Source organism: Phaenicophaeus curvirostris, unplaced genomic scaffold, assembly GCF_032191515.1.
Source record: "Phaenicophaeus curvirostris isolate KB17595 unplaced genomic scaffold, BPBGC_Pcur_1.0 scaffold_667, whole genome shotgun sequence".
Taxonomy (NCBI): Eukaryota; Metazoa; Chordata; class Aves; order Cuculiformes; family Cuculidae; genus Phaenicophaeus; species Phaenicophaeus curvirostris.
In genome coordinates this window covers 6646-18485 of record NW_027207181.1, presented here as the reverse complement: position 1 = coordinate 18485, position 11840 = coordinate 6646, and the positions used below count along the sequence as shown (strand labels likewise).

Sequence of the window (11840 nt, the reverse complement as noted above, 5' to 3'; positions counted from 1 at the left end):
CCTACCACCCTTGATCCTGGAGACCCCAACCCCAAGGATCCTCCACCCTGAGGAACCCCACAACCCTGAAGAACCCAACCTCAAGGATGTCCCATGGAATCCCACTAACCCAAGGGTCCCCAGCCCAGGGACCCCCAGCCTCAAGGACCTCCATGGAATCCCATCACCCCTACTCTGGAGACCCCAACCCCAAGGATCCTCCACCCCCAGGACCCCCCAGCCTCAAGGACCTCCATGGAATCCCATCACCCTCAACCCTGGAGACCCCAACCCCAAGGATCCTCCACCCTGAGGAACCCCACAATCCTGAAGAACCCAACCTCAAGGATGTCCCATGGAATTCCACCACCCCATGGACCCCATGGAATCCCACTGACCCAAGGGTCCCCAACCCAGGGACCCCCAGCCCCAAGGACCTTCATGGAATCCCACCACCCCTACTCTGGAGACCCCAACCCTAAGGATCCTCCACCCCGTGGACCCCATGGAACCCCCACAACCCAGGGACCCCCAGCCTCAAGGACCTCCATGGAATCCCACCACCCTCAACCCTGGAGACCCCAACCCCAAGGATCCTCCAACCCTGGGACCCCCAGCCTCAAGGACCTTCATGGAATCCCATCACCCTTGATCCTGGAGCCCCCAACCCCAAGGATCCTCCACCCCGAGGACCCCCAGCCTCAAGGACCTTCATGGAATCCCATCACCCTCAACCCTGGAGCCCCCAACCCCAAGGATCCTCCACCCCGAGGCCCCCCCCCAGCCCCAGGGACGTCCCCGCGGGGTCCCACCACCCGCCCTCACGCTCGCAGGTGGGTTTTGGGGTGCTCCAGCGCCCCAGTTTGGTGCAGTTGCTGCGGGCGCTGCCCACCAGGCGGAAGCCGGGGTCGCAGGAGAACTCGGCCCAGGTGCCCTCGACCGGCACCCGCTCCATGGCCCAGGCCACCGCCCGCCCGTTCTCCAGGCTCAGCTGCAGCTTCGGGCACGGACGCACTGCGGGGGGGGCGGGGGGTCAGCTTGGGGGGGACCTCTTGGGGGTGGGGGTGGGGGTGGAGATGGAAACATGAGGTGGAGATGGAGGTTGAGGTGGAGTTGGAGATGGGGATGGAGATGGAAATGGAGAAGGAGTTGGAGATGGAAACACAAGACAGAGATGGAGTTGGAGATGGAAACATGAGGTGGAGATGGAGGTTGAGGTGGAGTTGGAGATGGGGATGGAGATGGAAATGGAGAAGGAGTTGGAGATGGAAACACAAGACAGAGATGGAGTCGGAGATGGAAACATGAGATGGAGTTGGAGATGGAAACATGAGATGGAGTTGGAGATGGAAACATGAGATGGAGTTGGAGATGGAAACATGAGATGGAGATGGAGGTGGAGATGGAGAAGGAGTTGGAGATGGAAACACGAGATGGAGAAGGAGTTGGAGATGGAAACACAAGATGGAGATGGAAACACGAGATGGAAACACAAGATGGAGATGGAAGTGGAGATGGAAACACGAGATGGAGATGGAGGTTGAGGTGGAGTTGGAGGTGGAAATGGAGAAGGAGTTGGAGATGGGGATGGTAACAATGAAGAGATGGGATGGAGATGGAGATGGGGATGGAGCTGGAGGTTGAGGTGGAGATGGAGGTGGAAATGGAGAAGGAGTTGGAGATGGGGATGGAGATGGAAATGGAGAAGGAGTTGGAGATGGAAACACGAGATGGAGATGGAGGTGGAGATGGAAATGGAGAAGGAGTTGGAGATGGAAACACGAGACGGAGATGGAGGTGGAGATGGAAATGGAAATGGAGAAGGAGTTGGAGATGGAAACACGAGACGGAGATGGAGGTGGAGATGGAAATGGAAATGGAGAAGGAGTTGGAGATGGGAATGGAGATGGAAACACAAGATGGAGATGGAAACACGAGATGGAGATGGAAGTGGAGATGGAAACATGAGATGGAGGTTGAGGTGGAGTTGGAGATGGAAATGGAGAAGGAGTTGGAGATGGGGATGGAGAAGGAGAAGGAGCTGGAGATGGAAACACAAGATGGAGATGGAAACATGAGGTGGAGATGGAGTTGGAAACATGAGATGGAGGTGGAGGTGGAGATGGAAACATGAGATGGAGATGGAAGCATGAGATGGAGATGGAGGTGGAAACACGAGACGGAGATGGAGTTGGAAACGGAGATGGAGGTGGAGATGGAGGTTGAGATGGAGTTGGAGATGGGGATGGAGAAGGAGTTGGAGATGGAAATGGAGAAGGGGTTGGAGATGGAAACACGAGATGGAGATGGAGATGGAGGTTGAGATGGAGATGGAGATGGGGATGGAGAAGGAGTTGGAGATGGAAATGGAGAAGGGGTTGGAGATGGAAACACGAGATGGAGATGGAGATGGAGGTTGAGATGGAGATGGAGATGGGGATGGAGAAGGAGTTGGAGATGGAAACACAAGACAGAGATGGAGTTGGAGATGGAAACACAAGATGGAGATGGAGTTGGAGATGGAGATGGAGTTGGAGATGGAAACACGAGATGGAGGTTGAGGTGGAGTTGGAAATGGAGAAGGAGTTGGAGATGGGGATGGAGATGGAAATGGAGAAGGAGTTGGAGATGGAAACATAAGACAGAGATGGAGTCGGAGATGGAAACATGAGATGGAGTTGGAGATGGAAACATGAGATGGAGATGCAGGTGGAGATGGAGATGGAGAAGGAGTTGGAGATGGAAACACAAGATGGAGAAGGAGGTGGAGATGGAAACACAAGATGGAGATGGAAACACGAGATGGAAACATGAGATGGAGGTGGAGATGGGAATGGAGATGGAAACACAAGATGGAGATGGAAACACGAGATGGAGATGGAAGTGGAGATGGAAACACGAGATGGAGATGGAGGTTGAGGTGGAGTTGGAGGTGGAAATGGAGAAGGAGTTGGAGATGGGGATGGAGATGGAAATGGAGGAGGAGTTGGAGATGGGGATGGAGATGGAAATGGAGGAGGAGTTGGAGATGGAAACACGAGATGGAGATGGAGTTGGAGATGGAGATGGAGTTGGAGATGGAAACACGAGATGGAGGTTGAGGTGGAGTTGGAAATGGAGAAGGAGTTGGAGATGGGGATGGAGATGGAAATGGAGAAGGAGTTGGAGATGGAAACACAAGACAGAGATGGAGTTGGAGATGGAAACATGAGGTGGAAATGGAGTTGGAGATGGAAACAGAGGTGGAGATGGACATGGAAACATGAGACGGAGATGGAGTTGGAGATGGAAACACGAGACAGATGGAGATGGAAACACGAGATGGAGATGGAGTTGGAGATGGAAACACAAGATGGAGATGGAGGTGGAGATGGAAATGGAGAAGGAGTTGGAGATGGAAACACGAGACGGAGATGGAGGTGGAGATGGAAATGGAAATGGAGAAGGAGTTGGAGATGGAAACACGAGACGGAGATGGAGGTGGAGATGGAAATGGAAATGGAGAAGGAGTTGGAGATGGGAATGGAGATGGAAACACAAGATGGAGATGGAAACACGAGATGGAGATGGAAGTGGAGATGGAAACATGAGATGGAGGTTGAGGTGGAGTTGGAGATGGAAATGGAGAAGGAGTTGGAGATGGGGATGGAGAAGGAGAAGGAGCTGGAGATGGAAACACAAGATGGAGATGGAAACATGAGGTGGAGATGGAGTTGGAAACATGAGATGGAGGTGGAGGTGGAGATGGAAACATGAGATGGAGATGGAAGCATGAGATGGAGATGGAGGTGGAAACACGAGACGGAGATGGAGTTGGAAACGGAGATGGAGGTGGAGATGGAGGTTGAGATGGAGTTGGAGATGGGGATGGAGAAGGAGTTGGAGATGGAAATGGAGAAGGGGTTGGAGATGGAAACACGAGATGGAGATGGAGATGGAGGTTGAGATGGAGATGGAGATGGGGATGGAGAAGGAGTTGGAGATGGAAATGGAGAAGGGGTTGGAGATGGAAACACGAGATGGAGATGGAGATGGAGGTTGAGATGGAGATGGAGATGGGGATGGAGAAGGAGTTGGAGATGGAAACACAAGACAGAGATGGAGTTGGAGATGGAAACACAAGATGGAGATGGAGTTGGAGATGGAGATGGAGTTGGAGATGGAAACACGAGATGGAGGTTGAGGTGGAGTTGGAAATGGAGAAGGAGTTGGAGATGGGGATGGAGATGGAAATGGAGAAGGAGTTGGAGATGGAAACATAAGACAGAGATGGAGTCGGAGATGGAAACATGAGATGGAGTTGGAGATGGAAACATGAGATGGAGATGCAGGTGGAGATGGAGATGGAGAAGGAGTTGGAGATGGAAACACAAGATGGAGAAGGAGGTGGAGATGGAAACACAAGATGGAGATGGAAACACGAGATGGAAACATGAGATGGAGGTGGAGATGGGAATGGAGATGGAAACACAAGATGGAGATGGAAACACGAGATGGAGATGGAAGTGGAGATGGAAACACGAGATGGAGATGGAGGTTGAGGTGGAGTTGGAGGTGGAAATGGAGAAGGAGTTGGAGATGGGGATGGAGATGGAAATGGAGGAGGAGTTGGAGATGGGGATGGAGATGGAAATGGAGGAGGAGTTGGAGATGGAAACACGAGATGGAGATGGAGTTGGAGATGGAGATGGAGTTGGAGATGGAAACACGAGATGGAGGTTGAGGTGGAGTTGGAAATGGAGAAGGAGTTGGAGATGGGGATGGAGATGGAAATGGAGAAGGAGTTGGAGATGGAAACACAAGACAGAGATGGAGTTGGAGATGGAAACATGAGGTGGAAATGGAGTTGGAGATGGAAACAGAGGTGGAGATGGACATGGAAACATGAGACGGAGATGGAGTTGGAGATGGAAACACGAGACAGATGGAGATGGAAACATGAGATGGAGATGGAAACACGAGATGGAGATGGAGATGGAAACATGAGATGGAGATGGAGGTGGAAACACGAGATGGAGATGGAGGTGGAAACACGAGATGGAGATGGAGGTGGAAACACAAGACGGAGATGGAGTTGGAAACATGAGATGGAGATGGAGGTGGAGATGGGGATGGAGATGGAGTTGGAGATGGAAACATGAGATGGAGATGGAAACACGAGATGGAGATGGAGTTGGAGGTGGAAACATGAGATGGAGGTGGAGATGGAAACATGAGATGGAGATGGAGGTTGAGGTGGAGTTGGAGATGGAAATGGAGAAGGAGTTGGAGATGGAACACAAGACAGATGGAGTTGGAGATGGAGATGGGGATGGAGTTGGAGATGGAAACACGAGATGGAGTTGGAGTTGGAAACAGAGATGGAGGTGGAGATGGAGGTTGAGGTGGAGTTGGAGATGGAGATGGAAATGGAGAAGGAGTTGGAGATGGGGATGGTAACGATGAAGAGATGGGATGGGGATGGGGATGGAGATGGAGATGGGGATGGAGATGCTGATTGTTCTGGGGATGGGATGGAGATGATGATGGGGATGAAGATTGAGATGGCAATGGTTCTGGGGATGGGATGAAGATGGTGATGCTGCTGGTTCTGGGCTGAAGATGGAGATGGTGCTGGTTCTGGGGCTGGGATGGAGGTGATGCTGGGGCTGGGATGGAGATGTTGCTGGGGATGGAGATGATGATGGGGCTGAAGATGGAGATGGTGGGGCTGAAGATGGAGATGATGCTTGTTCTGGGGATGGGATGGAGATGCTGATGGGGATGGAGATGGAGATGCTGATGGGAATGAAGATGGAGATGACGATGGGGATGATGACGGGGATGAAGATGGAGATGATGGGGATGAAGATGGAGATGATGAGGATGAAGATGGAGATGATGGAGATGAAGATGGGGATGATGGGGATGAAGATGGGGATGAAGATGGGGATGAAGATGAGGATGAAGATGGAGATGATGGGGATGAAGTTGGGGATGAAGATGGAGATGATGGGGATGAAGATGGGGATGATGGGGATGACAATGGGGATGATGGGGATGAAGATGGGAATGAAGATGAGGATGAAGATGGAGATGATGGGGATGAAGTTGGGGATGAAGATGGAGATGATGGGGATGAAGATGGGGATGATGGGGATAACAATGGGGATGATGGGGATGAAGATGGGAATGAAGATGAGGATGAAGATGGAGATGATGGGGATGAAGATGGAGATGCTGATGGGAATGAAGACGGAGATGACGATGGGGATGAAGATGGGGATGAAGATGGAGATGATGGGGATGAAGACGGGGATGGAGATGATGATGAAGATGGAGATGATGGGGATGAAGATGGAGATGCTGATGGGAATGAAGATGGAGATGAAGATGGGGATGAAGATGGAGATGATGGTGATGAAGATGGGGATGGAGATGATGATAAAGATGGAGATGATGGGGATGAAGACAGGGATGGAGATGATGATGAAGACGGAGATGATGGGGATGAAGATGGGGACGGAGATGATGGTGAAGATGGAGATGATGGGGATGAAGATGGGGATGGAGATGATGATGAAGACGGAGATGATGGGGATGAAAACGGGGATGGAGATGATGATGAAGATGAAGGGGATGAAGACAGGGATGGAGATGATGGTGAAGACGGAGATGATGGGGATGAAGACGGGGATGGAGATGATGATGAAGATGAAGGGGATGAAGACGGGGATGGAGATGATGATGAAGATGATGGGGATGAAGACGGGGATGGAGATGATGATGAAGATGATGGGGATGAAGACGGGGATGGAGATGATGATGCAGCCGGAGCTGCTGCTGGGTCTGGGGCGACGATGGGGATGGAGACAGAGGTTCTGGCTGCAGCGGGGGGCGCGGGGCGGGACTCACGGCAGCGGCTGGGCTGGTGGCCGCTGGTCCAGGAGCCGTCGCGCTGGCACTTGCGCACCTTGGGGCCGGTGAGCTCGCGCTGGGGCCGGCAGACCACCTCCACCTCGTAGTCGAAGGGCAGCAGGCGGGCGCCGCGCACGGCCTCGGGCGTCAGCCCCCGGTACCGGATGCCCCCGTCCCGCGGCGGCACCAGCGGCGGGCAACCTGCGCCACCAGCCCGTCACCGGCCACCGCGGGGCACCGCGCAGCCACCACGGCATCGCGGTGGGGGCTACGGGGCTCGGGGCACGGCGGCCATGGGGCTCGGGGCATGGCGGCTACGGGGCTCGGAGCCTGGTGGCCATGAGGAACGGGGCCTGGGGACCATGGGGATGGGAGGTGGTGGCCATGGGGCTCAGGGCATGGTGGCCACGGGGATGGGGGCTGGTGGCCATGGAGCTTTAGGGGTGTGGGGCCTGGTGGCCATGGGGATGAGGGCAGGGGGGCCACGAGGATGTGGGGCATGGGGCCTGGTGACCACGGGGCTCAGGGCATGGTGGCCACAGTGATCGGGGCTGGTGGCTACGGGGCTTGAAGCCTGGTGGCCATGAGGAACGGGGCCTGGTGGCCATGGGGATGGGGGCAAAGGGCCTGGTGGTCATGGGGCTCAGGGCATGGTGGCCATGGCGATCAGGGCTGGTGGCTACGGGGCTCGGAGCCTGGTGGCCATGAGGAACAGGGCCTGGGGGCCATGGGGATGGGAGCTGGTGGCCATGGGGCTCAGGGCATGGTGGCCACGGGGATGGGGGCTGGTGGCCATGGGGCTCAGGGCATGGTGGCCACGGGGATGGGGGCTGGTGGCCACAGGGATGAGGGGCTGGTGGCCACGGAGCTTTAGGGGTGTGGGGCCTGATGGCCATGGGGATCAGGGCCTGGTGGCCACGGGGATGAGGGACACAGGGCCTGGTGGCCATGGGGCTCAGGGCATGGTGGCCACGGGGATGAGGGGCTGGTGGCCATGGAGCTTTAGGGGTGTGGGGCCTGATGGCCATGGGGATGGGGGCATGGTGACCACAGGGATGAGGGTCACAGGGCCTGGTGGCCATGGGGATCAGGGCCTGGTGGCCATGGCGATTGGGGCTGGTGGCTACAGGGCTCGGAGCCTGGTGGCCATGAGGAATGGGGCCTGGTGGCCATGGGGATGGGGGCTGGTGGCTACGGGGCTCGGAGCCTGGTGGCCATGAGGAATAGGGCCTGGTGGCCATGGGGATGGGGGCATGGGGCCTGGTGGCCATGGGGCTGAGGGCCTGGTGGCCATGGGGATCGGGGCTGGTGGCTACGGGGCTCAGAGCCTGGTGGCCATGAGGAACAGGGCCTGGGGGCCATGGGGATGGGAGCTGGTGGCCATGGGGCTCAGGGCATGGTGGCCACGGGGATGGGGGCTGGTGGCCATGGAGCTTTAGGGGTGCGGGGCCTGGTGGCCATGGGGATCAGGGCCTGGTGGCCACGGGGATGAGGGACACAGGGCCTGGTGGCCAGGGGGATGGGGGCAAAGGGCCTGGTGGCCATGGGGCTCAGGGCATGGTGGCCACGGGGATGGGGGGCAATGGGGCCTGGTGGCCACAGGACTCAGGGTATGGTGGCCATGGGGCTGAGGGGGGGTCAGGGCCTGGTGGCCACAGGGATGGGGGGCACAGGGCCTGGTGGCCATGGAGATTGGGGCATGGTGGCCACGGCGATCGGGGCTGGTGGCTACAGGGCTCGGAGCCTGGTGGTCATGAGGAACAGGGCCTGGTGACCATGGGGATGGGGGCAAAGGGCCTGGTGGCCACAGGGATGAGGGACACGAGGCCTGGTGGCCATGGGGATTGGGACCTTGTGGCCACAGGGATGAGGGTCATGGGGCCTGGTGGCCATGGGGCTCAGGGCATGGTGGCCACAGCGATCGGGGCTGGTGGCTATGGGGCTTGGAGCCTGGTGGCCATGAGGAACGGGGCCTGGGGACCACGGGGATGAGGGCAAAGGGCCTGGTGGCCATGGGGCTCAGGGCTGGTGGCCATGGACCTTTAGGGGTGTGGGGCCTGGTGGCCACGGGGATGAGGGACACGGGGCCTGGTGGCCACGGGGCTCAGGGGACACGAGGCCTGGTGGCCAGAGGGCTTGGGGGACACATCTGCGGGGGGACACGCGTGTGCTGGGCTGGGTGCACGGCCTGGTGGCCACGTCAGCTGGAGGACACGCGTGTGCTGGGGGTGGGGGCGTGTCCTGGGGCGCAAGCGGGTCCTGGTGGCCACATGTGCTGGAGGGCACACGCGTGTGCTGGGCTGGACACGCGTGTTCTGGGGTGGACACGCATGTTCTGGGGTGGACACGCATGTTCTGGGGTGGACACACGCATGTTCTGGGGTGGACACGTGTGTTCTGGGGTGGACACACGCATGTTCTGGGGTGGACACGCATGTTCTGGGGTGGACACACGCATGTTCTGGGGTGGACACGCATGTTCTGGGGTGGACACGCGTGTTCTGGGGTGGACACGCCTGTTCTGGGGTGGACACGCCTGTTCTGGGGTGGACACACGTGTTCTGGGGTGGACACACGTGTTCTGGGGTGGACACACGTGTTCTGGGGTGGACACGTGTGTTCTGGGGTGGACACGTGTGTTCTGGGGTGGACACACGCATGTTCTGGGGTGGACACGCGTGTTCTGGGGTGGACACGCATGTTCTGGGGTGGACACGCCTGTTCTGGGGTGGACACGCGTGTTCTGGGGTGGACACGCCTGTTCTGGGGTGGACACACGCATGTTCTGGGGTGGACACGCGTGTTCTGGGGTGGACACGCATGTTCTGGGGTGGACACGCCTGTTCTGGGGTGGACACGCGTGTTCTGGGGTGGACACGCCTGTTCTGGGGTGGACACACGTGTTCTGGGGTGGACACACGTGTTCTGGGGTGGACACGTGTGTTCTGGGGTGGACACACGCATGTTCTGGGGTGGACACGCGTGTTCTGGGGTGGACACACGCATGTTCTGGGGTGGACACGCGTGTTCTGGGGTGGACACGCATGTTCTGGGGTGGACACGCCTGTTCTGGGGTGGACACGCGTGTTCTGGGGTGGACACGCCTGTTCTGGGGTGGACACACGTGTTCTGGGGTGGACACACGTGTTCTGGGGTGGACACACGCATGTTCTGGGGTGGACACGTGTGTTCTGGGGTGGACACACGCATGTTCTGGGGTGGACACGCATGTTCTGGGGTGGACACACGTGTTCTGGGGTGGACACACGTGTTCTGGGGTGGACACGCGTGTTCTGGGGTGGACACACGCATGTTCTGGGGTGGACACGCATGTTCTGGGGTGGACACGCGTGTTCTGGGGTGGACACACGTGTTCTGGGGTGGACACGCATGTTCTGGGGTGGACACACGTGTTCTGGGGTGGACACGCATGTTCTGGGGTGGACACACGTGTTCTGGGGTGGACACGCCTGTTCTGGGGTGGACATGTGTGTTCTGGGGTGGACACGCGTGTTCTGGGGTGGACACGTCTTGTGGAGGGCACACGCGTGTCCTGGGGCACACGTGTTGGGGTGGCCGCGTGCTCTGGGATGGACACACACGCTCTGGGATGGACACACGCGTGTTCCGGGGTGGACCATGCACTGGGGTGGACATGCGTGTCCTGGAGGGCACATGCGTGTCCTGGAGTGGTTACGCGTGTCCTGGGGCACACGTGTTGGGGTGGCCGCGTGCTCTGGAGGGCACACGCGTGTCCTGGAGTGGTTACACGTGTCCTGGGGCACACACGTGTCCTGGGGCACACGTGTTGGGGTGGCCGCGTGCTCTGGAGGGCACACGCGTGTCCTGGAGTGGTTACGCGTGTCCTGGGGCACACGTGTTGGGCTGGCTGCGTGCTCTGGAGGGCACACGCGTGTCCTGGAGTGGTTACACGTGTCCTGGGGCACACACGTGTCCTGGGGCACACGTGTTGGGGTGGCCGCGTGCTCTGGGGGGCACACGCGTGTCCTGGAGTGGTTACGCGTGTCCTGGGGCACACGTGTTGGGCTGGCTGCGTGCTCTGGGACACACACACACGTTCTGGAGGCAACACGCGTTTCCCGGGGAGCCCCACACGCGTGTGCTCAGCCCCTCCCCGTCCCCCCAGCCGTGCGGCGCGTGGCACACGCGTGTGCGGTACCTTCGGTGGCGTTGGCGTGGAGGCCGGCGGGGGCGGGGCGGGGGCTCAGCAGCAGCAGCAGCAGCAGCAGCAGCGGTGGCGGCGCCATCCCTGGGGGCACACGCGCGTGAGCTCTCGCACGCTCACACCGCCCAGCCCCCCCTTGCATGCTCACAGCGCTCGTTAACCCCCTTTGCACGCTCACAGGGCTCGTTAACCCCCCTTGCACGCTCACAGTGCTCATTACACACCCCTTTGCACACTCACAGTGCTTGTTAACCTGCTTTGCACACTCACAGTGCTCATCACACACACCCTTGCACGCTCACAGGGGTCATTAACCCCCTTTGCACGCTCACAGTGCTCATCACACCCGCCCTTCCACGCTCACAGTGCTTGTTAACCCCCTTTGCACACTCACAGTGCTCATCACACCCCCCCTTGCATGCTCACCATACTCATAACACACCCCTTGCACACTCACAGCTCACCCCACACACCCGTTGCACGCTCACAGGGCTCGTTAAACCCCCCTTTGCATGCTCACAGTGCTCATCACACCCCCCTTTGCACACTCACAGTGCTCATCACACACCCCTTGCACACTCACAGCTCACCCCACACACCCCTTGCACGCTCACAGTGCTCGTTAACCCCCTTTGCACGCTCACAGTGCTCATCACACACCCCCTTGGACACTCACAGCTCACCCCACACACCCCTTGCACACTCCCAGTGCTCGTTAACCCCCCTTTACACACTCACAGTGCTCATTAACTCCCCTTTGCACACTCACAGTGCTCAT

General features: G+C 58.0%; 1 protein-coding gene across 1 annotated transcript; it reads right to left on the bottom strand.

The window, feature by feature from the left end:
• Positions 1-791: 791 nt before the first annotated feature.
• On the bottom strand, positions 792-11144 carry LOC138735279 (gamma-aminobutyric acid type B receptor subunit 1-like; the record flags this gene model as incomplete). The annotated part of the gene is made up of 3 exons (XM_069883183.1): positions 11057-11144; positions 6874-7077; positions 792-993 (listed from the first exon to the last, which is right to left on the bottom strand). Coding segments are annotated over exons 1-3 (494 nt in total), but the record flags the coding sequence as incomplete, so codon positions are not given.
• Positions 11145-11840: the final 696 nt, after the last annotated feature.